The following is a 26,362-nucleotide window of genomic DNA, read 5'->3' as shown; positions in this document are numbered from 1 at the left end:
TAATATATATGATCCAATGTATAAGACACATCTTATGCCTCATAATAATAAATGGCACTAGTGCACTGTTTTACACATAAGTTACTACAGTCATTTTGGCTCATTGACCCTGCATCGAGGCAAGTGACAACTTTTAGTGCTGTCCTTCCGGATAGAATCGGTTTAGCACCTTTGACTGTCGGAACAGTTAGTTTTGCAAATGTTTTCAGCTGCTTGACAAAGAAATCCAGTCATGTACAGTATGCTACACATGTTTTTCAACTAGACATTTTTTTTCTTTGTTCCTTTTGACATAGAATACAAGGTCTATTTAGACCCTGGCAGCCTTGATCACGTTGTTTGTTTTTTTGGTGTCTTTTAATTAAAACACATTGTACTGGGAAAATCCCGCCACCAGTTTATTACAGGGAACAGCCAAGAACTGATAAATCAATGCTTGCTGAAAGGTAGTGTAAAGTTAAAGAGGTGAATTCAATCTTTCTCGGTGACAGAGACAAATTACATGGATCGCTTTATAGGAACACCATGGGCAAGGCTGCCAATCTTTAAGCTCAGGCGAGATACCTCAGTAACACATTCCATTTGCAATGACAACAAAAATAAAATGTAAACTCTGCTGTGTATTCAGTGATGGTCAAATGCTTCAGTTATCTGTGGGAATGGTGGAGACATGACAGACTTAAATGCATTCTGCTTTACATATAACTCCCTCTGCAATCTGTGTACCGCATTGTTCTAGTGATCCTCGACCACTTGTGATCTTATGGTCTTCAGTGCTAGTGTGTATTTCACTGTATGATTATCTGTTCTGCAAAAATTAACTTAATTCTCTTCTTAAGCTATATAGCATTCAAATACCTTGGCACCATTGGCAAAAGATTCTTGGTAGCCCAAAAAAAAAAAAAAAAAAAAAAAAAAAAAAAAAAGTAAACATAACCATACTTGTTTTATGATAATGCAGACATCTCCTAACTCTAAATACAGTATTTTTTTTTAAACTTTTTATATTGCAATAATATCATGCTTTAGCAAAATGTTCTTCTCAAGAACAATGAAAATAAAATAAAATACTCTAATAGTGAAATAGTTTTAATTTTACAGAGCATAGCCACTACTGCTTTTGTTGTTTTTTCCCTTTTTGACTCTGTTCATACTTTTCATGCACATAGCTCATTTTTATCCCAGGTATTTACACTATATACAAACAATACAACCATACTTCTTAGGCATTCAAACAAAACTATACAAATATTCTGTTTTTGTCTCGTACCTGTTTTTGACCCATTTTTAATGAATAAAATAATATATTTCTAAAATACAATCCCCTTTGGGTAAACGTTTTTTTCCTACGTACTTTCAGCCTTCTTTATATACAGAAATCGCTCAATTGTCAAAAATATGGATTTGTCAAACCCCTATTTTGGGACAAGCTTAGGGACCCCTCAAAGAATCTCTAAGACGTCAAGGCAATGTATGTGATCTTCCCCTCAAAAGCCTTCACAGGCTCTGAAGTTCATTTAAAAAGAACAGTAATAAACTGCATGACCATGACCATTACAACACAAAATAGGCAAGTTCTTTTCTCTTGTTCGGTTTCAGAGGATCAATCAACTGAACGAAGCAAAATCAAAAGAAACGGGACAATACGGGGAATAGCTTCATTACTGAGATGACAGAACTTATGGGGGATAAGATGGAAACAAAAATCAGAGGATAGGCTGAAAGACTAGACCGTAAGCACACAAGCAAAGACTTTTCTTGCCAAGAAGTCATGCATTTTTTTCTTGGTAGGATTCAACAACATAGAGTCTGAAGATACAGATCACCAATACATTGGACATGATGGAACAAATACATTAGACAGTATGGAACAAATTCAAGTAATAAAGTGACAATATATACCGTAAAGCATAGGTTTAAAAAAAATAAATAAATGGCAAAAACAAAATATTTTATCCCCCATCTGCTTCTGCATGGTTAAACCCCGGACTACATTCATTTGTAGCTCCACCCGTGTGGGCAGACTGGTGGGGTAGAGCACAGTGGGACAGCAGGAATTGTTGAGCTAAATTGAATATCATATGATCTACAGCAGTGGATAGAAGTGGGCGTGTGGGTGACCGATATATTTGGTAAAAAAAAATCCTTCCTCAAATGAATTGATTGGTCACTTAAAACACAATTAGAGGCCAGAGTGTTTCTGCGCGGTCTCTCCCTATCCTCTGAGATCTTCTGCAGTAAGCCTTAATTTACGTCTTGAGGTCCTCCTGTTTGACAGACCTCTTCAGGCATGTCCTGCGTTCGCTTCCTTACCGTCCAAAACCTCTTCATATTCCAAGAAGACAAAGCAATCCATGTAAAAAGTGCAAAAAAATGCCATGAAGCAAATGTTCTGCACCCCCCCCCCCCCCCCCCAATCCCGACCCTTTTAGTTTATAATCCTGTAGAAGTTGCCACTCTCCGACCAAAATCAAGTCAGTGGAAAGGATAGATATGTGAAAAAATGCTGTTGTACATGTAATAGTAGTTGAACCAGTAACACCGCAGTAGTAGTAATAATCGCAGTGCTTGCATTGATGTTTTTTTTTTTCCCCCATTTCTCTTGTAAAATGTCTCGGGTACAAACTGAAAAGAAAGGAGGAGTCAGGAGAGTGATGTCACATCGCTAGGGGGCTCTTCTGAGGGGTCTCATGTTCCCTGGCCCTTTTCAATTCTTTCACCCTGGAACACAGAGAGAGACAAGTGTCTATGAAGATCACGTCAACAACACGGGTTCCTAGTAACAAGGTCATCAAGACAAGCACAGGCCTAACAGCGTCACACTGTTCAGCCAGAGCCGTCATCAGGAACTACTCCTGGCTGTGAAAAGAAATGTTGGTCAAGATTGAACAGAACATAATTATAGCACAATTACAGAATCATTACCATATTAATCTATCACAATTGGGATTAAATGCACTTTTGTGACACAATAAATACAAGACATCTTGTCATGCATTTCATTTTGAAGTGTCCCAACACAATATGGTAATGATATCATAATTACTATAATTACATTTATTATTCTAGTTAATACTACTCATTTCAAAGTGACACGTGACACACAGAAAAACCTTTTTCCTCAAAATGCAGCATGTGACACCCTGGTGCCTCACAGCATGAGGTGCTTACTCCTGTGATTGTTGAAAATAAAGACTAGACTGTAATTTAGTAATGTCCTTCTCCAGTCTAAATCTAGTTTGTTAATGATGAAAAGCATGAATCATTGCACTACATGTTTATGGGCTAGATCGAGGTCACTTCCACATATAAAACACTTAAAAGAACAAAGAAGTATTTCCAAACACACCAGTCAAGGCTGAGAAGAAATTCTCCGTTTGTGAGCGGAAAAAAGTAATTTTTCTAATATTTCAAATCTTCATAAATGCATTGTCATGCAGCTCACATAAGAACACCACCAGAAGCTGGGTTCATAGAAGAGACACGCGTCTCAAGTGTACGAGCAAAAGGCGGAAAGCCTGTCGAGTACACAGGAACAATCGACGTTAACACATCAGCCATCATCATGTTATGGGTTTAACCTTATACACTTATTCTTAGCTGAAGGTAACTTCTGCAACATTTATGTATAGAAGAGTGGACTGTGTAGATGCATGGTTAGATACAGAGTGCTCCCTGGCGGTATGAATCCATTAAAGCTCTGTGTTTTAGTCCCACAGGGTGGAGGAACCTATTGTTTTTGTTCTGTGACCTATATGCTATCACAGCTTCCTAACCTATATCACAGCGTAGCAGACGAGCCTCCCATAAGAGGTGGTTACATCAACAATCTCACCTGCTCTAAAAGCCTGGCGCCCTATTTTAGGACAGTATACAGCAGATGTGGAAAGGAGTAAAAACATGAAATATGAATGTCAACAGCAAGGAGGTTAACAGTCAGTGAAAATACTCAGATCCTCAAACTTCTATAAATGCTATATATGATGTTCTGAGCTGTTTCCTGTTTTTTTTTTTAATGCATTTGTTTTGTTTTTGATAAACCATGTGGGCATAATACAATCAACAGCTTGACACAGTTTTATTAAATGGAAATTAGAGGGGTTGAGTTCCTCTCTCAGTCTGCCGAGTGGCTAGGAACAGGACACACAGCCAGTGAGACAGACACACAACTACTTGAGAAACAGCAGGCCCACAGCATGCCTATAAGTAGAAGAGCAAGGCTCAAAGTTGTCACCACTTGACATGCAGCAGAATAAAACAGGATTGAATAAAAGCTCCCCGTTCTCTCAAACTGTCTGTCTGCATAACCACACAAAAGTGAAATAAAACAAAACCCAATATGAACAAAAAGTAATTCCCGAGGAGAGAAAGACAGAGACAAAGAGAGTCAGAGAAGAGCCTGTTACGTGTTGCAGTGATATTGTCATTCATAAGCATTTTGTTAGTTCAAGATAGGTTTCTGCTTTTAATCTGAGCTTCCCAGTCCACCTGTGGCTCCAGTCGGCAGCCTTCATGCAAGCAGGCATCAAGCAACAGTGATGGAAAAGGAGGTAGGGTGGGTGGAGGGATGGGAGAGAAAGAGCAAAAGAGAAAACGAGAGTGATGGAAGGAGGAAGAGAATGCAAAGGCCGAGACCTCAGGAGGAGATAATTGTATTATTAAAGAGTGAGAGACAGAGAGGGAGATAAGGGAGAGAAAGAGGCATATAGAATAACAGAGAGAGAGAGAGAGAGAGAGGGAGAGAGAGAGAGGCACGAACTGAGTTGCTGAGGCTGCACTCACCCGCTTGAACAGTCTATGGTCCATCAAGGGGCTTGGCATAAACAGCAAAACAATACCAGACAGCTATTAGCACACAGTAGGCACTGTGAGGGAGGGGGCGAGGACAGGTGGGGGAGGGGGGGGGGGGGGCCAAATACAGTGAGGGGGAGGGGGGTGGAGCTTAGGTGTTACCACCCAATTTGTCCAACAAATATAAATCAAACACATAACACCGAGTAAAAAGAAGAGCTGAGAGATGGACAAGATTATGAAACTGCTGGTAGTTTCTACTGAGTCTTAACTGATTAGCTCAATGGGATTGTATTCTTTCAAACCATGAACCAACCCGTGCATTAAATGTAAATGTGAAGTTTAATCTAGCCTATGTGAAGTTCTGTGTGTACGTATGTATGAATGACTATGTCAGCACATGTGCGAGTCAGTGTCGGGGTCTACCTGTGGCGGCAGCGACGTAGGAACCTCATGATCTTCCTGGCAGCTTGATCCTGCCTCTTTGTGAGCAGACTACCTCTGTGAAACACCAGAAAGAGAATAATGTCCTACTGTTTGGAGAGCACACGTTACATCTCTGTTCATATGAATTTGAGTTTGTATCTTGTATCTTTCAGTGAAAAGTGGAGGGTCCTATTCCAAGACATTACATTCAGTGGTCTCGTTATAACTGTAGTTAGCAGGATTAGTATATTCCAGTATGTGACCTACAGTGTGTGGCTGTGTGTCTACCTCAGTTTGTGCTGCACCAGGGCAGCAGCAGCCCCGCGGTGGTGGGGCTTCAGCCTGCCAAACTCCTTGTAGCTGCGGTAGTATTGCTGAATGAGCACGGCAGCCCTCCTGCTCTGCTGAAACTTCTTCTGTTCGTGGTAGCTGCGGAATTTACTCTGGATAAGGATGGCGGCCTGCGTCATCTTCTTATAAAGTGCATACTGCCAATGACAACGAGACAATATGTCATGCTTTGCTGTGTGTGAAGACTGCAATAGTGCTATGGGTTCACGCTGTGGTAGAAGAGCAACATTTTGGCAATTAATTTAGCTGCTGGTAGTGAAAAATGTTTACCTTCAAGGCTATCCATGTTAGCTTGCAAACAGAAAAGGGAAAATATTGTAAATGATGGACTAACATACACTATTCTCAAAAACTATGTTTAGTAAAAAATATATATTTAGAAAGTTAGCTCATGTAGATTTCTGTCTCCCAAAAACTATGATACACAGTAATTACATCAGGAACACGTCAATGCATTTGTGGTGCCTACCTGTTTGTATTTCTTGTAACAACGTTGAATAACAGCAGCGGCTACTTCCTGTTGCTCTCTGAGCGGACGCCCCTGTTGGAGAGTAGAGGTGGATAGGTCAGAGGTCACAAATGAACCTACATTTTGCCACAAAGGATATTAGTGGCTCTGTCAAGTCTCCCTGAGGGTCTCCTGGTGGCCGACATGTGAATGCCACCCTGGCGTGAGTCCACCCCTGGTGAACTGGCCCCCAGGTGAGCGGTTGGGAGGAGGAGGAGGAGGAGGAGGAGGGGGAGGAGGTGAAAAAGGTCCACCTCAGTATCAGCTGGCAGACAGGCTTAACAGATGACTGTAAACGACAGCGAACAGTTTGTGATATGAAAACTCATTAAAAGTAGCTGGGGAGGTGGGTAGCGAGTTGAGGAATGGGATCGGGCAGGGGGAAAAGAACTGGTGTGTGGAAGCTAGTTAAAAACAGGCAGTAGCAGGCTCCATACACCTAACTCAGAGAGAGAAACAGAGACAAAGAGAGAGAGAGAGAGAGAGAGAGAGAGAGAGAGAGAGAGGAGGAGAACATAAGCTTAACTGTGTCTAATTGGAGCAGGGATACGGGGGACAGTGCAGTCGTTCCTCTAAGCAAGGCCATGCTCTGCTCAAGGCACCTTCCCATGCTGAAACCACAGGGACATATTTGGATATATATTTGTTCATGTTGTAATGTGTATATGAGCAGAGGAACAGAGAATGAGACAGAGGTAGAGACAGAAAAATGTCAATAATATTAGGTACAGTTAGAAACAGTATACGCCCAAACAAAAGATACTAATGAACCGTATCACAACCCTGAACTTTACTGCAAAAATCAGAGCTCCGTAGCTTGGAACCAAATAAAAAAAAGAAACCCTTCAACATCTCTCGAAAAATTCAAAAGCAAAACCATCTAATAATACCAGTCCTATAATACCGGGCTGCAGTACACACAGCATAGGCACCTGAGCGCCGGGCCTGTACCTTGTACTTGCGGAAGGCAGTTTGGACTAGGCGGGCGGCCTCATACAGCTCTCTCTGCTCTGGATCTGACAGAGTCAGCTGGGCCAGGTCTCGCTCCACTTTGCTGTTGGAGGCATTGATGAACTCACTCCAGTCAGCTGGGGACGGGAGCGCAGCCCTCTCCAGGGGCCCCTCTCTCAGTGGAGACCCCCCAGGACTGAAGCTGGGGTTTGACGATGGGGTCAGGGGTTCATTGTAAAGAGATCTAAGGAAAGACGATGACAGAAATGTTTTGTTATATGTATGTTCAGCTTGTGAATGAAGCCGGTAGTGAATATTCAAGCTTACACTACACCTGTCTACCTCAGTAGTACATTAGTGGTGGATGTAAGAATCAAAGTCACAACAAATTGAAAATGCTTATCTTTTTACACAGTGTGCCAAGGTGCCATTCAACATAGAACAATTTAACAACCGTTAATATAAAGTGTATATTATTTAGTCACTTTTTTGACTGCCTGCAAACTGTAGTGGGTGTAAAAGAAACTTCCAAAAAGTAACAGCCACAGATAATAAGCAATTCTGGGCTGCTGCCCCGCCATAAAATAAAACAGCCTCTCTTTTAAAATTCACATTCTGCTGTTCTACACGTTTGAATGGTCTTTTGAGGCACTATGCTTAATACAAATATCCTGTTTCAACAGCGTATTGCACTTTTTACTCTGACCTTAAATTGGCACTTTACAGTAAGTGCTGCATAGAAACGTGTTCTTCATAGTGTTCATTTTTTACTGTCCATTTTACTCCCACAAAGTAGTAACCTTTGTGGACAATACCAGGGAGTACCAAAGCACAGGAAAAAAAAAAGGATGAATGCAGTGGGGAGAACACACATACTGTAAATCACACCCACCCCACTGGCCATGCATTATGCATAAGTGCTATTTTCCGCCCCAAGGTGCTCCTTACCGTAGGTGTATGATGCTCGGCAGCTGTTCCACATCTCCAAGGTAGTTGGCCAGCCAGTTCATGGTGTTGCTGACCCCTGATGTGTCTAAGGGCACAGAGTCTGCTGCGGTGAAGTTCTCCCTTTTGATTCTCTCTGGAGTCGCTTCAATGATGTGCTCTGCCAGAGTCATCATATTTGCCTGTTTTGTTGGGACAACAAAGATAACAGAGGGGAGGACCCACCTTGTCAAGGTTTATCACTATATATAGTTGAGTGACAACCTATTTGGGTGACTGAACATGATCTAGACATGCATGGCTAATTTGCCCATATGACGAAGCCAAAAGAGTGGAATGAAGTGATGCTGTTAAAATTCCTAATCCAGCACTTGATCTGTTGGAGGAGTAGTTAGCCTGAGATGGATGGCTGAAAGAATCCCTTGGCTATGGAAGGGGATCAATAGAGAGTTTATTATGCAGTGATGGTCATCGACAGAGTGCCAGGTTGGTCTGGTGCATGCAGCCTACCCAATGCAGAAGGCGGACATAAAAGAGGTTGCATCATCTAGCTTTCTTCACGAGTGACAATGTAATTCATAGGCATACCACTTTCCAAAGTGGTGCCACTAAATTATCCATAATGCAGCTTCCCTCTAAGAATATATGTATACATAAAATCAGAACTATACTTTATATACTACTATATTTTTTTTACCAAACTTCACAAAAGAAATATTCTAAAACTAAGGAGATCAGTTAAAACAGATGTTCCCCCTGATTGTTTGTTTCCATGCATCTCATCATCAGCTGCAATTAGGCTAATATTATTTTATGTTATTTTTGTGATGCAGGCATTTGAAATCAAAAGCAATATGGTTTTTGGCCGGAATTATTTTGAACCTTTCATCTGTGGCCGTCCTAGTGCCAAGTTCTACACATTTAGCTGACTGAGTAAACAGTTGTTTACTCTCACCTGCAGGTCATCCATCTGTGTGAGACAGTCCTGGTTCTCCAGATCTTCCCGATAGGATAATAGTTCTGCATCAGCCATTTCTCTGTCAGCTATCACCAGCATGCCCAGCTGTTCCCGTTGACGCAACCGGTTCACCAGTTTCTCCTTCCCCAAGCTGCTGCTTCCACTGACACCCAACGCCTTCCTACCCATGCCGCTGCTCGAGAAGCTCTCCCTGGAGGTCCATCTGGTTGTCCCCGTGCTGCCTCCTGTAGACAGGCCCTTGTCTGAGCTCAGGCCCTCTGAGGACAGGCTCTTTGGACTAGAGGACAGCTTGTGGAGCTGTTGATGCTCCAGGCTCAGGGGGACCGACATGGCCTTGTCGGGCCGAGTCTGAAACAGTTCTGGGTTGGGTTTATGTTTTTTAGCTAGTGGGAGGTCTCTGTGGCCCTCGCTGCTGTAGTAGTTGGAGGGCTCTGACCTGGGCCTTCTCAGGTCTGTTAAAAACACAACATGTAATAATTAGCTGCATAATACACAAACAAAGACAGTAAATAAGGAATCTTGCTGTGACCTATGTGAGGCTATCCACTTAATAGTGTATAGTAAGAGACAAGCAAAAAGAGAAGTCTACTGGCCTGGATTGAGGCTTGTAGTGCTGGATGTGGTTGTAGTGGTGGCAGGACCCCCTTTCTTGCCACTGGGTGCTACTCCACTGTTGTTGTTTGCCCAGCTGACCATCCAGCTGTCTGTGGTTTGGGTGTCGGGGGCTGGGGAGAAAGACATGCGAGTTGCGGGTGGTAGAGGGGCTGGCGGCTGCTGCTCTTCCCTTTGTAGCTGCTCCAGACATTCAGCCAATTTGGTATGGCCACGAGATCGGGCAATTGAGAGGGGTAAGCGACCCAGAGAATCTGGGATGGCTAGGGCACGTCTGTCCCATTTATACAGGACCACTGCAGCCTCCAGGTGACCCAGTGCACATGCCCACATCTGGATGGAAAACAGACAAAAAAAGACAAAGTAGCAAAGGGAAACTTAAGTTAATGGGTTACACCAGACTGTTGAACAAGCATTGATTGGATACAGGTTTCTCTCATCACACAAACTAGGATTTTCTAGCTCGTGCAGCTTTAAACATGTAAACTTCAGCTCTCTTACCAGCGGGGTGCAGGAGAAGTGATCTACATTGAGAGGGTCCACCTCCAACTCCAAATCAATACTATCAGCATGTTTGGTGCTGGATAAAAGAGAGAAAACAATTAGTATCTCACTGCTGTGTGGTGTGGTGCACACCAATTACAAACCAAAAGTGCCATTAAACAGAATGTAGAGTATTTAGTTCTCACCGCCACTTGATGAGTGTCTGGATGAGGGTGGCGTAGCCCTGGCCTGCTGCCAGGTGAAGGAGTGTCATGCCTCTGAAGGTCTTGGAGTGGATTAAATGTTTGGACTTGGCCCAGCAAGCTCTGCTCATCATCTTCTCACAGACCACAACGACACGACTCTCAAAGGAGCTGCTGGCCTGACCAGATAGACACTTACATACACAGAAGAGCATATTATTATTGGATGTTGTATATGCGCCTCCTCAACAACAACAAAATCACACAATTATGTTACATGTAGATATACAGTACTTATGTCAATCGATAAAGACAAAACACAATGTGCTTGCTGTGTACTGTCACATGTACGTCTCTGTGCACGACATACGAGCAGCGCGATGTGGCTTTTTACCTGTGACTGGCTGTTGTTGCCTCCACCTCCTCCGCCTCCTCCCCCTCCTCCTCCTCCCCCTCCCCCTGTTCCTCCCCCAGCTCCGCCACTCCCTGCACTGCTCGACTGCTGGTGGCTGGCCATCTCTGCCATCCTCCTCTCCATCTGCTCCAAGCGCTCCAGGATAGACATTCTGAACTGGTTATCTAGGCAAACAGTGGGACACAGAAGAAGAACACGTCAGCACACAAGTAGCGTTCGGTGTGCAAAAAATAAATTCAAAAAAATGGCTGTCTTTGCTATTACCAGCACACAAACAACCCTGTGTCCTGACAAGACAAATGATCACACAGTATGCACCACAAGCTGCACCAAATATGTTGCTCTGAGCAGCAATAAGACTGTCGCAGTGACTTGGGGCTTAACATCATGAGGCACACAATCAACCATTTAGGAGCAAATGCATTAGCCCATTTCCAAGATACAGCAAAGCTGATGGAAAGTCACTGTAATCTTCTACGTTCAGCTGTAACATAAAAAACCCTTATAATCATTATTAATACCCCCAGAGTGTGAGTGAAAACAATAGCATCAATCATTGACTTCATGAAAACATTGGCTTTACTAAAATAACCTTTAAAGCCCATCAATCATCTGCTAATGGCTGCCATCACTGAACTCTTATTGCCATCTCTCCCGCACCACTCAAACACAGCCCCAGCAGACTAATACAGGTGTAACGATTGGCCAATGAGTGGGGGCATGTTAAATGTGTCCACCCTTTCACAAAGGGCTTCAGACATGCTCTGGAGGGGAGTGTACAGCCGATTAAGTACACTCTATCATGGCCACGGAGTCCCAGCCCACCCCCGTTCCATGAGTCTGTATGGTAGCAGGACTAAGAAGCTGCCAGTACAGAATCAATCAGTAAATGCACGTTTCCAGAACCCAGCGTTTCCATACATCAGGACGGATGGAGGTGTATAAGACTTCAGAGTGCTCAGGAGGCAACTACTGCTTTGCACCCTGTGTCGTCAGTCAGTTTAGTTTTTTTGCGGGTCGTCTCTGCTCAGGTTTCTTTGCCTTGTTGGAAATATAGAGCACACTGCATAATTCAATACCTTAGTGAGGAGAGGGCAGAGCAAGTGACTTCTAAAGACTCAAATGCATTTGAATTAGTGAAACAGACAGGGGTGCAAGTGAGAAATTAGCAGACTGTGACATCTCCGGGCAGGTTGTGATCGCTACACAAAATGCATTCGTGTAACCAACAGTTAAAAGTCAACACACTCACGAACACTGCACTTTTAAACCTGTTGCAATATGTTCATGTAAGATTACAAGACACAAGCTTCACCGAGACATTTCGGGGACCACCCCACGAACACTCACCTACAAACAAACACACGAACAACGAACACTTGTGTGTGTGAATGTGCATGCATGCACGCGCACACACACACACACACACACACACACACACGCACGCACGCACGCACGCACACACACGGTATGCTGTGTACAGACAGTGGAATGGGATGGGCACAGAGAGCCCACTGCAGCAGGGAGTATAGAAGACTGCATTAGCATTCCCCATTTAGCCACTATGAGGCCGTTTCTGTGGCAACCTGCTGCCGAGCGGTAACTAGGCGACAGGAACATGGCTGTGTGTGTATGGTCTGTCTGCGTGCTATTGGCTTATTGATGAAGGGGAGGGGAAAGACTCCGTATTCCAGCAAAAAAAAAAGAAAATTGGAGAGAGAAAGGCAAACAATGGAAAAAATTGAGTCCATAAATCTTCTTTGCTGTGCTTTTGTGTACTTGACCTACTCTCTTTTCTCAGTGTTGACACCGGAGGTGGGGACCTAATGACTCTAAGTGGGGAGCCAGCACAGCACGACCTGGTGACATTTGCGCTTTACGGTACCTTGGCAGTCACGGCTCAGGGCTCCATGGGGAGGTAATGTCACAGTCAGACCTCCTATAAGCCGTTGTAAAAGAGGTCAAGTAACTGCTATCATTGGACAGAAAAACATAATGTCACTGGCTGGTAAATTAGTGCTCTCAGTGACAACATGCTGCACCCTGAATAATGCACTTGGGAGGACAACACTGAGGTCTCTGTGTGAGCTGGAGACTGTCTACGTGAGCCTGCTGTCAGATCAGCCGATCACTCGCTTATCAAGCAGGAAAAAGAAAAACGCTCGGAGCGTTTGCAGGGCTTCTTCCTATGTGGGATCCGTCTTCACCTGTTCACATGGTAACTTGTGGAAATAGGTGAGGTGAAAAATATGTGGGCCTATTCAAGACCGAGTGCTTGTGTCAGGAAGGAAGTCAGAGGGTTGAGATAGGTCACAGCACTACAACCTGACTTTGTACAAGGCTATGCTCTCCCTCTCCCTCTGGCTGACAAGGGGGGGGAGAGAGACATAGACCGTGAGATGGAGAGAGAGAGAGAGAGAGAGAGAGAGAGAGAGAGAGAGAGAGAGAGAGAGAGAGAGAGAGAGAGGGGATAGTTAGCGGTAGGCTGACATGTCTTTGTTCAGACCCAGTGCTGCAGTGTGCTGCAGTGCAGATGATGTCATCTCCACCTGCTGCCTGCTGCTCCAAATGCGATGCACGTCCACTGCAGAGGGAGGATGGGGGTAGAGACGAGTGGGAGGGGAGAGGGAGGAGACATGGAAGGTGGGCAGCCAAACAGAACCGTAACAACACTGTGACGTGGTTAACGCCCTCCCACTCTCCGGTTTACTCCCTTGTAACGACGTGTGGCAGCACACATTTAGGGCAAACTGTGACAAGCTAATTTAAACCAAAAAAAAGAGTTGGGTGCAAAAATGGGGAAGAGTATCACTCATTATATTGACAACACTTGAATGCAAGTTGATCAGTCAGCGGAGGTGTAAACTTACAGCTGCCGTGACACAAATATGCATTCCAAAGCAAGGCAAAGTTTCTGCAAATGAGTCCAGTTCACTCGCTTGTGGATATTTATAATACATCTCTTCCCCTTGCTTTTGTAGATGTATTCCCCTGCAGGACTTGGACTCTTGCTAACTGTCATCATCCAAATTGGTACGGAAAATACAAAAGGAGAGAGGACACATAACAAGTAGCCATTCACATTCCTAAATGAAAAAAACCCCACCGATTTTATTGCTCCATCAATTCTCACACTTTTATCTACCTGCACTCATATCTACTGTGGGTTATACTGAGAGTTACTTTAATGATGACCTCTAAGAGACTTAACAATTAGAGTTTTTTGAAATGACAGTGAGTACGCTGCAAAATGATGAGCGGAATTGTCTTCCCTTAGAAGTGAGAGGAAAACCTCTCACCTTCGGGACGAAAGCCTGGAGAGGATGGGAAAATACCTCAGTCTTGGTCTTATGATAGGGTGACACTTGCATTGGCTAATAAGGGAACACTATGATTCAAGAATGTGAAAAAAAACACCCACTTTGTGAAAAGAGGTCTTGAACTTTCATGACCGATAACCCAAATGAGTAAATTTGTCACTTGCCTTGGGACGAAACGCTCATTAGAATAAATTGCTAGAGTTTTCATCATGGGACCCAACAGACACGGGTCTGTGACTTGGTCCTGTCGTAGAGATTAAGAAGCTAGGCTAAATGGGGAAAGTCACATGTCTAGTAGTCAGCTCTGCTGAAAATCCATAGCATAAGTATACTGTCTGCATAATTAATCTAGCACCCGATTGCTGTAGATCTCCTGTTGCTTCTCTCAAAGGACGCTCCTGTCCTCTGAGAGAGGTATAGAGCAGAGGACCCGTGCATTGGGTTTTAACCCACCCTTCCCCAGATGATCTGTTTCATCTCTGGGACATCGCAGCAGCTCCCCATGAGAACGGTTGACATACAGACAGATGGGGGAAGGAAGGACTGGGCTGTTTATTGAGGAGCACAGTGGGAGTGAGATCAGCCTAAAGGGAGGAAGAAGACAGCAGGAGAGATTACAGGTAAAGAAAGAACAAGGGTGAACCGAGAAGAGAAGACAGGAGTGGGGCTAGCCATATAGTGAACTTCTAATAGAGTGTGGGACGACATCTTTACTCCTCACTTCTAAACCTCTGCTTGTGGTCGTGCCCATCAAGTTTAGTGCTGGACCTAATTGTCGCCCTGCAGCCAGTCAGCTTCTTGCATGTAACCCAGCAGAAAGGCCCAGAGGCCAGCCTCCCTCTGGTTCTCTGTGTGAGCTGACTGACAGGGGCTGGTATTTGTGATCGTGCAGGGTAAGGGGCCAGGCCATCTGGAAGCAGCCCTCGCAGCTGGAACACATGGCTGACTTTACGTTCCCACAGCGTAATGAGCGGTTGTGGTATTCCATCTATTATGTCTTTTTCCTTTTGTTTTCTTCTTGTTCGCAGAGCGATTGTTCAAAGAATAATACTGTGTGCAATACAGACATCTTTCTTTTCTACAATCTGATGTTATGGCATCAAATCAATCTATCCATCCATCTGCTATCCATCAATCTATCCATCCATCGGCTTATCCTGTTCAGGGTCATGAGGAGGTGGTGAGAGGCAGGTCGTCAATCCACAAATTCATTCACATTCACACCAAGATAGAAAATACCATGACAGATTCATACTGTACAGATGTAGTTTAGATTTTTGCCATTCCAGTTTGCCGTTTCCTCTCTGTTTGGTGATTGTCCATGTTTTGTATGTCCTGTCCCTCAAGCCAAAATCAGTTGCCAGTGGGCTAATGTTCTTCGAGCATTACTGGTCTTCCATACAACATTTCGCAACCTGTTCACAACAGCAGAAATCCTTCACACATAAGGCAACCACCTTTGATGTCAACATTTTGATTTCACGTCTAAAAACGCAAGTTAAGCCAGCAAGATGCCTCCTCTCAGGACTTCTTCTCTTGCAATGTATCACCAAATTACAACAGCAACAGGTGGAACTCATTGCAACATTCACAACCATATACAGCAGTTTAATGACCACAAACAAAGGTCGCAATGCTTGAACGATACTTTTCTATCCTGCCATTAAGGTGAAGCAGCTCTTAACCTACTGGCATTTGTCCAGCTATATAGGTCAATATGAGTTTAGTCTGAACACTGAGTAGATACATTGTGTCATATTGAAGGGTAAAATGCCAAGAGTGCACACCATGGGGATTTACCGTCATCCACTATCACACTAATAGAGTAACGCAGTATTGGCTTTTTGTCTCTGAAAGTAGGGAAGTTTGACTTTTTTATAGATTGACGATGCAGTAACACGGGCATATCTTTAGATACCTATTTGCATAAACAACTAGCTACTGCTTGACACATCGGATTCAGGGAGGAGTGCAAATGAGAGACGAGTGGAGAAATAATTTCAAAGATGAATCAATCAGATATAAAACACCACAACCCAAGGGACAGGACGTCTCCAAAGCTTTCCATTAATAGTAAGACAACACAGTCAGGCTAAATGCATTCACAGGATTTCTCAGCCTGCCTCCAAATCTTTTTCAACATTGAATTTAAAATCATATTCCAGTCTTTTGTCACATACTGGAATCCTATCGATGGTATATTGTACTGTAGCAACAAATGTAATCTAGTGAGGACAGACAGCAGACTGAACAGCGATAGAGAATTGAGATTTAGAGCCAGTTCATCTTGAATGGGATATAATGCATGCTTGGTTTGAGACCATGTCTATAACCCCCTCTATTCTTATTTGGCTTTATGACAACTCAGAGGGGTGCAACTACACAGCATGTACAGGGACTGAACCTGAATTTAATATGCACATTAGCAAGTAAAAACTAAATTTACAACATAACATAAAAGAAGCACTTCCCCCGGATTATAGATATTAATATACCGTTCAATTAGCTAAGAATACAAAACATTGTCCCTTTGTGCTAAATAGGCAGACTGGAGTCTGTTGGCACAGAGGTGGACAGTATAATGTAGATTTCAAATCCCAGCACAAACAGCATAAAGCAATGTAGTCGACTGCAAATCACAAACTATTGCTTTAAAACTCAGCAAAGGTTAGTGGACACCTATTTGACAGTCCCATCACAAACTACACGTGATACTGTAAGCTTGGTGAAGGTAGACTTCAATGCATGATTATTACATTTAATGGCATTAGACACGATGTAGCATCACAGTGAGAAGAAAGCTATCACATAATAATAGTCAACAATAAAAGTCAGAGAAGATATGCTCTCCACAAATGACTGTTTCTCTTTAAACGTATCTCTTTAAAGCCTCTCGTGTGGGGTGATCCATCACCTTTACGTGCAAGCATTCCCACATCACTGCTGCTGTTACTAGTACTACTACTGTTGCTATTTATCCTGCTATTACTACAACAGCAACAGTAACACAGCTACCAAAATTACAAGAACTAATAATACTGTTGTTATATTCTCTATTATTAGATATTTTTAGATAGATCGATAGCGGGATAGTCAAGTCTTTAACGTCCCAGGAGGGAAATCTGTTTTCACAGCCTGCACATGTTAATGCCCCAATGAGAAATACAATGCACACAGTTGATATAATGGTCATATACACATATACATCCATGCCCCGACATGCATACAAACATACTTGCATACACAATACTTACAAATACATATGTATTAGGGCTGGGCGATAATTCAATATGATAATCATCACATATCGAGATATGTTGATACACTATGATGTCATCTCAATTGATATCAACAAGCTCATACTAACTCAACTTTCCTTGAAAATGTGATCAAACTCTGTTAAATCGAACTATTGTCTTAATCTGATTAGTCTGTTTTTGTGCATGCATGTAAACATAGTCAGTGTACAGCTGGAAATAATTAACATACTTTTTCTCTTTAATTTAACTTAAAAATGTTATGTTCATTTTGCAAATACTCAGTGCATTTTATTTGCCAAAACTATGACTATTTATTTATTGAATAACAATGAATCACTATATCAAGATAGTATCAAGATGCACATTGTCATCAAGATATGATGATAGATTTTGATGATAGAGTTGAGGTATTTTATTTGGGGTTATGGCATAAAGGGGAGAAAATTCCTGCTAAACACGAGTCGAACTAATAGATGGTTTTGTGCAGTGGAACCAGGATAGGAATTGTTTCTTACTGCTGCCAATTATACTTAGTAAACCACATTGCATTAAAGTGGCCACAACATAGATTACTACAATAAATTCATATGATCTATGCACAACATACAAAAAGCACTGTGGTGATTCATCCAATCTCTTCAAAACATATTGTGCATGACTTTACAACTTTGGTCTGTTGTATTGTGTCTTTCACAGTTCTCTTAAGAGGCTACAATATGGGCAATGCATATTGTTCCATGCATTGAATAAAGGAAAACTTCACAGGAAAGCAACAGGTAGATAAATGTATATCTGCAATTCTCTCCCTGTAAATAGTGAGGGAAAAGCACTGAGCCAAAGCAAACTTTGAAGACTAAACGGGGTTAAAGTGAAGTCGCTGTTCAGAGATCTGTGGTGCTGAAACGCTCAGCGGCTGCACTCACGACGGAAGTGTTGACTGTAGCAACGTGTGGTTTTAATATCGCCCTATTTCAGCTGTTTGTTACTCAACACTGTTGACAATATGCAGCCTTGACTAATAATCTGAACTGTGAAACAACAGCATAAATAGATTTGTTTTACCGACGACTCGCTGTCCCCGATATCCTGAGCTGCACTCGGGGATGCGACAACCCTCTAATGCGCTATAGCAACCGCCACACTTTCAACAACACGTGAAACAGCACTTGCAGCTGGCAGTTTAAGGACACCAGCCAGAGACACGGTGTCCATGTAGTTCAGCATAGCGAACAGACTGAAACTGGCAAGAACGAATCTGGAATCCTTGAAATGTGAGAGAGCAGGTTTTGCCAAAAGTAACTGACTTGGAGAGAAAAAAAAAACAGGCGCACGAGAGCTAGAACTTCCTTTGTTATTCAAAATGCCATGAAAACAAATACTGATTGTTGTCTCTGAAGGCGTCTTGAGGAGTCTTTAATATGCCCGAGCACTAGTCGTGAGTCAGGAGTTGGCTACTATCAACGTCAACTCTCCGGTGCTCTGCAATGAGGCAGAGCCACATGAAACACTTGAAGAAAGCATGTGGCACAAATAGACCATTCCTTCAAAACTCCGCTACAGCACAGACACAGTGGGACCACATTAAGACGCAGTAACTAAGCATGCGGGGAAAAACAAAAACGTGTAACTTCAACTTCTTCTGGCATTCACGAGAAAAGACACAGGACGTGAAAACAACATAAACACAGCACAGCACAGCACTACAGCCATAGGTTGAACTTAACACTTCTAACCTTCTATCTTATTTTCCATTGGTAGAGTCCACCTCAAAAGTACTGCCTCTTTTGTCTTTTAGGAAAAGCAGGTGTCATTCACAGGCATCCTGACCCAAAAAAAAAGTCCAGCCAAAGCTGCATTTCACTCAAATTGCAGTTTTCCCCCCAAAGCCTGACGGTCAGACTACTGCATGGTGTTACACGGAGAAACAATACAAAAAATACATAGATCCTTGGTGTGGACTGAATCTCAATCTCAACAGAGGACTCGTCAACAATAGAACAAAGTGAGGGAAGAGAGCGACGTGAAGAGAGCGAGAGCGAGAGAGAGAGAGGAAGACCGCTCACTACTCTTCTTCCTCTAATAGCCCCCTCCTCCTCTTCACTTGTTTCACCTCACACACACATGCACACTTTCCTTGTGTTTCTAGTAGTCGCTGCTATCCCAGCCTGCAGTAAAATGACAAATACCGCTGAGACGTTGTGCGCACGTGCCGCCGGTAAACAGACGCCCTAGTTCCCGTTTGCCGCCTCCTCCTCGAGGTCCTGCTCCTAAACGCTCGCCCCTTATCGCATTATTATTATCATTCGTTATTTGGCATGTCATAAAAAATAACAACAACAACAATAATAAATAGAAGAATTGCCAATCAAAAAGATCTACTCTGCTCGACGCGTGTGGCTCTGAATTCGGTTCACTGTGCGCACGCAAGGAGTCTCTCCCGCACCGGAGAAAGTCGTTCAAAACACGACCGGGTTCGCCTTCTCGCAGCCTGGCGTCCGAAACTAAATCTTGTTCTGTTTTGCGGTAGTTTACCATGTTTACCCAAACACGCCCACTCCTCCGCTCCTGCATTGTGTGTGCGCGGTCTGCTCGGTTTGTCACGCTGGTGTAGTTCAGCTCAGGACTGGCAGTACTGGCAATGCGCTCCCTTGAACGCAAACAGATAAGTTATGCCGCTATGCGGGGCTGCGACTTGGCAGCTCCCAGCGAAACCTCTCCCGGCTCGGGGTCGTGGGATCGGAGCTCGGGGACTTATTGGGGCGGACGCGGAGTGCTCTGCAGCTCCGAGAGCTTTTTTTTTTTCCTGTCCTGCCCATGGCTCCGTACCTGCAGTGCTGCAGAGGAAAAAGCGCCCCTTCCCCCACTCTGCATTATGACAAATCAAGGCAGGCAGGCAGGCAGGCAGGCAGCTGTACCATTAGCACATCATAGCAGAGCGAGTCTTCCGCGGGAGAACAACTCGCAAAGCTTGTATGTAGCACACACCGCTGCGGACTCGGACAAAAATGCTGCACGTATATGGCACGTAAAGTCAACAGCCTATTTTGAATCAGGTGACCTGCCGTAGAGGTTAAGTAGCGTGAGTGTGCACAGTCACGTTAACAGGAATCACAGGAGTGTGTCGAAAGTGTTGAAACTAACTGTCTGTCACTATTCCGTTCGACGAGAAGCGCTGCTCGCCTCTCCTGTTGTGCTTCAACGCTGTGGACATTAACGATGTGATGACCGCACGTGCCCAAGTGATTACATCCCGCCCTACTTCTGAAACAAGTCATATAGTCTAAATGCCGCCGTGGAAATTGAATTTCTCCATGATTGCAAGGGGGTAAACAAGGGCCAACAGATCACAGCGTTTACTTTTATGTTTTAAGTTTAGAGTGAGCTCTGTGCCAGAGTCGCTGTCCACAGTGCGCTGGTCCCGAAGCTGCTGGTCACATATACTTTAGCCACAAGCGTCCAATGGACCCCAGAGGAGCACTGGTTTATTCTAGTAACACACCGTCATGTGTGTGATAGGCACACGGAATCAGAGCAACAACAGAAATGAGGCTTCCCTACTTGTTGTGGCTCACATTCTGTCACACACACACACACACACACACACACACACACACACACACACACACACACACACACACACACACACACACACACACACACACACACACACACAGATACTCAGAACTCACATGGGGCAACATCAACTTGACATAATGTTACATAGTTTGTATACACAGGTATGGAACAAAGCACACACACGCACACACATTTTATGCATTCTGTATCACATAATCTCAGTGTTATTTGATTTTAAACTTGTTGTGTTGCTTTGACAATACTGCAAATGTATTTTCCTAAATTAAATGTCTCACTCTAATCATTTTAGGGACAAATGGTTTATCAGTAGCTGAATGCAACAAAGATGAATAAATCTGAAATCCAGCAAAACGTTACAATTAAAAAAAATCCCAAATCAGTCGATGATCTTCGTGGATACATGTCTTCGCCATCCTCAAATAGGGCACCACATACTGCCATGAAAACTAAATAGTGAGAGATGGCAGGAAAGGGGTTAATGTAAGTAAGGTAATAGGGTGGGTTGTGTTTTCCCTGAGACAGTCAGCTCCTCCTTAACTGGTTCTGTGAATGGGCCAGTGAGGCAGTAGGGTATGAATGGCGGAGGGATCCACTGGTACTGCTGTGCATGGGAGCCGCCAGCTCTCCATTACTCACTCCCACTCCCTCAAGGGCCGTCTGCAATGCAGCTGTCCTGTGAGCCTGTGCTTCGCCGTGCCCTACTTTATCCTGTCAATGCTCAAGCACTGCAGCAACGCTCCCCCAGCAGCACACACACACACATACACAAACAGACTACTTACATACTCATTACGTTCTGGTGAACATGCGTACAGTAGGTCTTCTGACTCACAGACTTCATCTGCATTTTGACAGAATGGAAATTTGCCAACCCTGCAGCATACGTTGTTATATGTAAAAGCCCTCTACAATGCTGATCTACTCAGGCTTTTTCACTGTAAGGGGATCACACAAAACAATTTCAGCACAATTCACAAAGACTGATGTCCATATTTGTCATTGTGTTAAACACAATAACTTTCTGGCTGATTGTAACATAGGCAAGATGAGACAATGAGGCGTTCTCTCACTGAGCTGACCTTAAAATGACACTTTAAATATGACATGTGGTATATTTACAGACTGCAAAGTGAAAATGAAAAAGTCTCATCCAACACATCCCAAACACAACACAACAACAAAGTTATTTCTCAAATGAGTTTATCTTGAGTAATACTCAGTGGGGCTGCGCGGTATGGTTAAAATCAAAAACACAATAATATTACAAATCTTTTTCAGATATTGATATACTTGATATTAGAGTAAAATAATGCAACGTTAGTCCAATAATAATAATAGCAATAACAATAATAATCTGTTCTACAGCATTACATCAGACAACTCTTCACACTTTAATACATTTCGTTAGTCTTCATTAACGTGGACAGCAGAATTGTCATTTTGTATCTACTGTCCAGCCCTAGTACCAACAAAAGGTGCCTTCCAACAACTGTGATAACAACGTACTGAAGGTTCAAAGAACCAAAGAACCAGCATGCTTTATGGCCAGAAACACAAGATTTTACCTTCAACTCATTATCTTCTTGTTATCTTTCTAGCGCCCTGCCTGATGTGAGATGTAGCAACATTAATTCCAACCAAAATTCAACCCAAGCTCAATATCAATGCAGCAGAAACATTTAACAACAACAACAAGCATACAGTGAGTGAGGTAAATTGCCTATTTCATTGCATAAAATACATAACACGCCTTTGCTATGTATTTAGATTTAAAAAAAAGATTAAGGTCACAGTTCATCTTCAGGCAATTTCCGACGCATTTACAAATATCCTGCAGACTTGTTTGTCTCCAAGGGAAGCTAATGTGTGTGAATGTGTAAGCTGTGGCAAATTCCTTTAAAGCATATCTAGAGAGAGGATTTGTAATGCATGATGGTCCAGCAGGTCATTAATCAAAATAAACAAAATCAATAAAGCCACATGAGGTTTGGAGAGCCAGATAGAAGAATTAGGAGTAACATAAAGAAGTAAGGAGCAAAGAAAAACAGAGAGAGGACGGATAGAAAGAGTCGGGACAAAGGGACCAAAGCTAGCGTAAAACTGAGGAGAGACCTACCATCCAGCGAGAGCCAGTCGTGCTGAGATGATGGCAGTGATGGAAGAGCGCGGGCCTTGTACTCAAACACCACCGAGTTGGAGATGATCTGGTTACTTACTGCCACCTGCAGCGTCACCAGACCTGTGTCATGAGCTGGAGAGGAAGAGGATGATGAGAATTAATCACTTAAAGTAAACACAATGTCACTATTAATTACGTGGTCAGTTTTGGCTGGCCCAATTTTCTATGTGAGACTATTGTCGGTATAAACAAAAATGATAATTTAGGGCTTGAATCACATTGTTCTGTTGGATAGACATACAGTAGCTTTTCATACAGGCACATCGAAATGTTGAGATGAATTAACCTTAGAAATCTATGTGTAAAAATCTTTAATGAATACACAGAACTTCTTGCCGGCCTCATCACCTGTATATTGTCAACCTGCAGGCTATCACTTCAAACAAATAAATGAAAGGTAACGATATAGGTGTCATTGATAAAATATCTTATTATTGGTTCACGCAATACTAAGCACCACAACCGTGGAAACAGCAACATATAAACCATAAAAGGAACGCAAAATGCATTACTGATGATAGAAATTGGCCTATTGTTGAAAGACAAAAACAATTGAAGTGCCAGCAGCTCCTCTGATGGCCCACGAATAATGTGATGGTGAAACCTCTTGATAAACGTCCCCTCTCTTCTCTGACGTGTCGTACCTGGGCAGTAGCAGCGCAGCACCCCTGGTTGGATGAGAGAGGCTGGGACTGAGATCTGGTCAAACAAGCAGCTGTAGTTTGAGCTGGCCTCCTGCCAGGGCCCAGTGATCAGCACCTTAACTCCCCCCTGAAAAAAACAGGACAAATGGATAAAACAAACTCTGAACACAACTGCCAAGTCAGGTTTAAGTATCCCCACTTACATTACCTGTTGTTACCCTGCCATCTAGTGTGCAACGGTAAGAATGGCACCAAGGAGCAGAAGACAACCCTGATACTGATCTCTGCTGCCATCATGTGGATAAGCAACATTATTTCACTACAGCTATTTTATTTTAAGAACTCAGCCAATGCTGACTTTAAAATATTGTGCTGCCCTCTGGAGGTTTAAGAGGGGTATTACTGCCGACAACATAACTATCAATGACAAGTACATTACATAATTATTGAGTGGTGGGAAATGGGGATTTGACGCACAATGTATGAAGGTCTACATATGTTTTGTCAAATATTTCAGTAAAATAATTTTAGAACTCAAACTTCATCTAAAATGCAGCTTATTTCATTTTTATCCAGACAGATCTATTGACAAACAGAACAGCAAACAGTGACATGCAGTGAGTGCACGCAGGTAGGTGGACTTTTATTTTTATTTTGGTCAGAGCGTTTGATTTATTGATTTCTGTCAGAATGAAAAGAACTTCAACAAATACAACAAAAAAAGTTTCTTAAAATACATTTCCCACTCTAGCTTTAATATCAAGACAATAATTGATTTCTGACTGCTGCAATTAATATTTTCAAAAGAACAACAAACAACAAAACATTCCCAGTTAGATCATTTTCAATGGCCATTTTGATATGTGTGTTTTGTCTCTGGAAAGATTTGCAATTGGAACCCAAACACAGAGTGTAGTGTGACGACCCTCCTCCTATCACACACTAGGTGCCCGGCTGTGTTTCCTTTTGTTACAGGTGCTGATTGGAGGCTCGTCAGCAGGATTAGCGCTCTGCCTAAAAATACCCTCTCCAGCTGGCAGCTGCCCTCTCTGAAAGGAAGATCTTGTTGACTGGCTTACGACAGTTGTGGCTGTCTTTGTGTAAAGTGCTGTTAACATTGGGTTACTTGTTTTTGGCGAGACAAATAAATTACTACTTTTGGCCGCCAGCTCGTTGTCTCCCTGTTTTTGTTCCAGTTTATGAGCCGGGCTGTGACAGAAGAAAAAGCTACGTGAATGCTTCTATTCTATAAAAGGACATTCTATGATAGATAATTATATACTTGCATCTTTACCAAAAAGTGTACTGTTCTTTCGTGCCTAATCTTTTTCTTATTCTTTTTAGGAGAAAGCTATGGATTACATTTTTCTATTTAACCAAAACAACTTTAAGAACAGGTAACATATGTTTTTTGGTGTAGTGTCTGCAGCTCTTAAGGGGCCAGTACTTAAAGTGCTTGTCTGGTAGCTTTAGAACCCCCCCCCCACACCTTTCAGACGTCGGATTTGGGGGCTGTGCCCAACCATTTCGGTAACTTTCTGAAACTGACAATCCGACTTTACCGCCAATTTCATGTTGTGATTGGCCATGTGTTCAGAGGTGAGAAAGTAAGGTTGGACATTCTCTCTTTATCGCTCTGTTTAAGTTCATCACACAACTATTTGTGGCTTTTTGTGTCTACAACAGAGTGCAACATTTTAGATGGCTCCCAGGACAGCCTGTCTGAAAACAGCATCTGAAAAGTGACATCAGTGACAATTACGCCCGAGTATAGATGACATGTATTTCAGCTGAACATAGCTGCAGCTTATTTTTAGGTAAAGAACAAACTCTTTGCAGCCACATTTGCAAACGATCAAACGATTGATTATTCCTTGTATGCAGCAAGATCTTTTCAGGTCTATTGTTGTTTTTTCCCTCTGCACCAGTGAAGAATTGAAATAGTTTTTTTTAATGTGTGTTTGTATTCTAGTTAAAACTACAGTTTGCCATCTGCCTTGTCACTTTTCTCTGTGTCTATAACTTAATATACAAATGAGCATTTTTGTTGTAAAAGTTCAATGTCCTGATTGAAGTAACTAAAACCCCCCAAAATATTTTTAATTATTTAAATTAAATTGTTTATGCATGGATCACCAAAAATGTTCAGTTCATTCAGGCAAATAGAACAGAAGATCAGTTTAACATGATTTCAATCAGGATTAAATGTCCCCACGCATCCCGAAGGACTGATAATACAAACAAAATCACCTCGAACTAACTTAAATCTAGCAGCATATTATCTAAGCCACAGGAAGTCCCTGAAATGCTCATTAAAATTGCTGAACAATCTTATGAATCTACTGGACATTTACAAGGACAGTTACGTTCTGATTCCATCTTATCTTGTACTTCATATATGACTTTAACCACTCACCTTTGTGTTCATTTAAATGTGCAATGTGTAATGTCTGGTCACATAAAAGAAATCTTCTACTGAGTGCATACAACCAACATGTACAGTCATCAGTTATTAAAAAAAAAACAGCCAACTACTGACTAACACCAAGTGTGGCGTCGGCCTTAATTGTGTTTACTGTGCAACGTACTAGGGACTGTACAGTCTGTGTACATTTTGATAGTTTGCTTACTATACATCCGAAGTGGCAGAAACGATTTTCGCTTTGGACTACTTTACCCGGAGGAGAGCGGTGGGCAG

At 42.7% G+C, this 26,362-nt stretch overlaps 1 protein-coding gene across 1 annotated transcript in view; it reads right to left on the bottom strand.

Annotated features, from left to right (window-relative positions):
• Nucleotides 1-2,688: 2,688 nt before the first annotated feature.
• camta1a (calmodulin binding transcription activator 1a) overlaps nt 2,689-26,362 on the bottom strand; it is a gene marked incomplete at both ends in the record, with an annotated part of 267,332 nt that continues 243,658 nt past the window's right edge. Inside the window, 15 exon segments of the mRNA XM_079175695.1 lie at nt 2,689-2,721; nt 4,783-4,813; nt 5,218-5,292; nt 5,506-5,705; nt 5,839-5,859; nt 6,038-6,109; nt 7,028-7,271; nt 7,976-8,154; nt 8,928-9,403; nt 9,545-9,896; nt 10,065-10,143; nt 10,253-10,443; nt 10,644-10,828; nt 22,958-23,092; nt 23,665-23,791. Of these exon segments, the coding sequence (XP_079031821.1) occupies nt 2,689-2,721; nt 4,783-4,813; nt 5,218-5,292; nt 5,506-5,705; nt 5,839-5,859; nt 6,038-6,109; nt 7,028-7,271; nt 7,976-8,154; nt 8,928-9,403; nt 9,545-9,896; nt 10,065-10,143; nt 10,253-10,443; nt 10,644-10,828; nt 22,958-23,092; nt 23,665-23,791 (2,400 nt within the window).

Source organism: Pholis gunnellus (genome assembly GCF_910591455.1).
Source record: "Pholis gunnellus genome assembly, chromosome: 2".
Lineage (NCBI taxonomy): Eukaryota > Metazoa > Chordata > Actinopteri > Perciformes > Pholidae > Pholis > Pholis gunnellus.
This window is presented reverse-complemented; position numbering and strand designations above follow the sequence as displayed.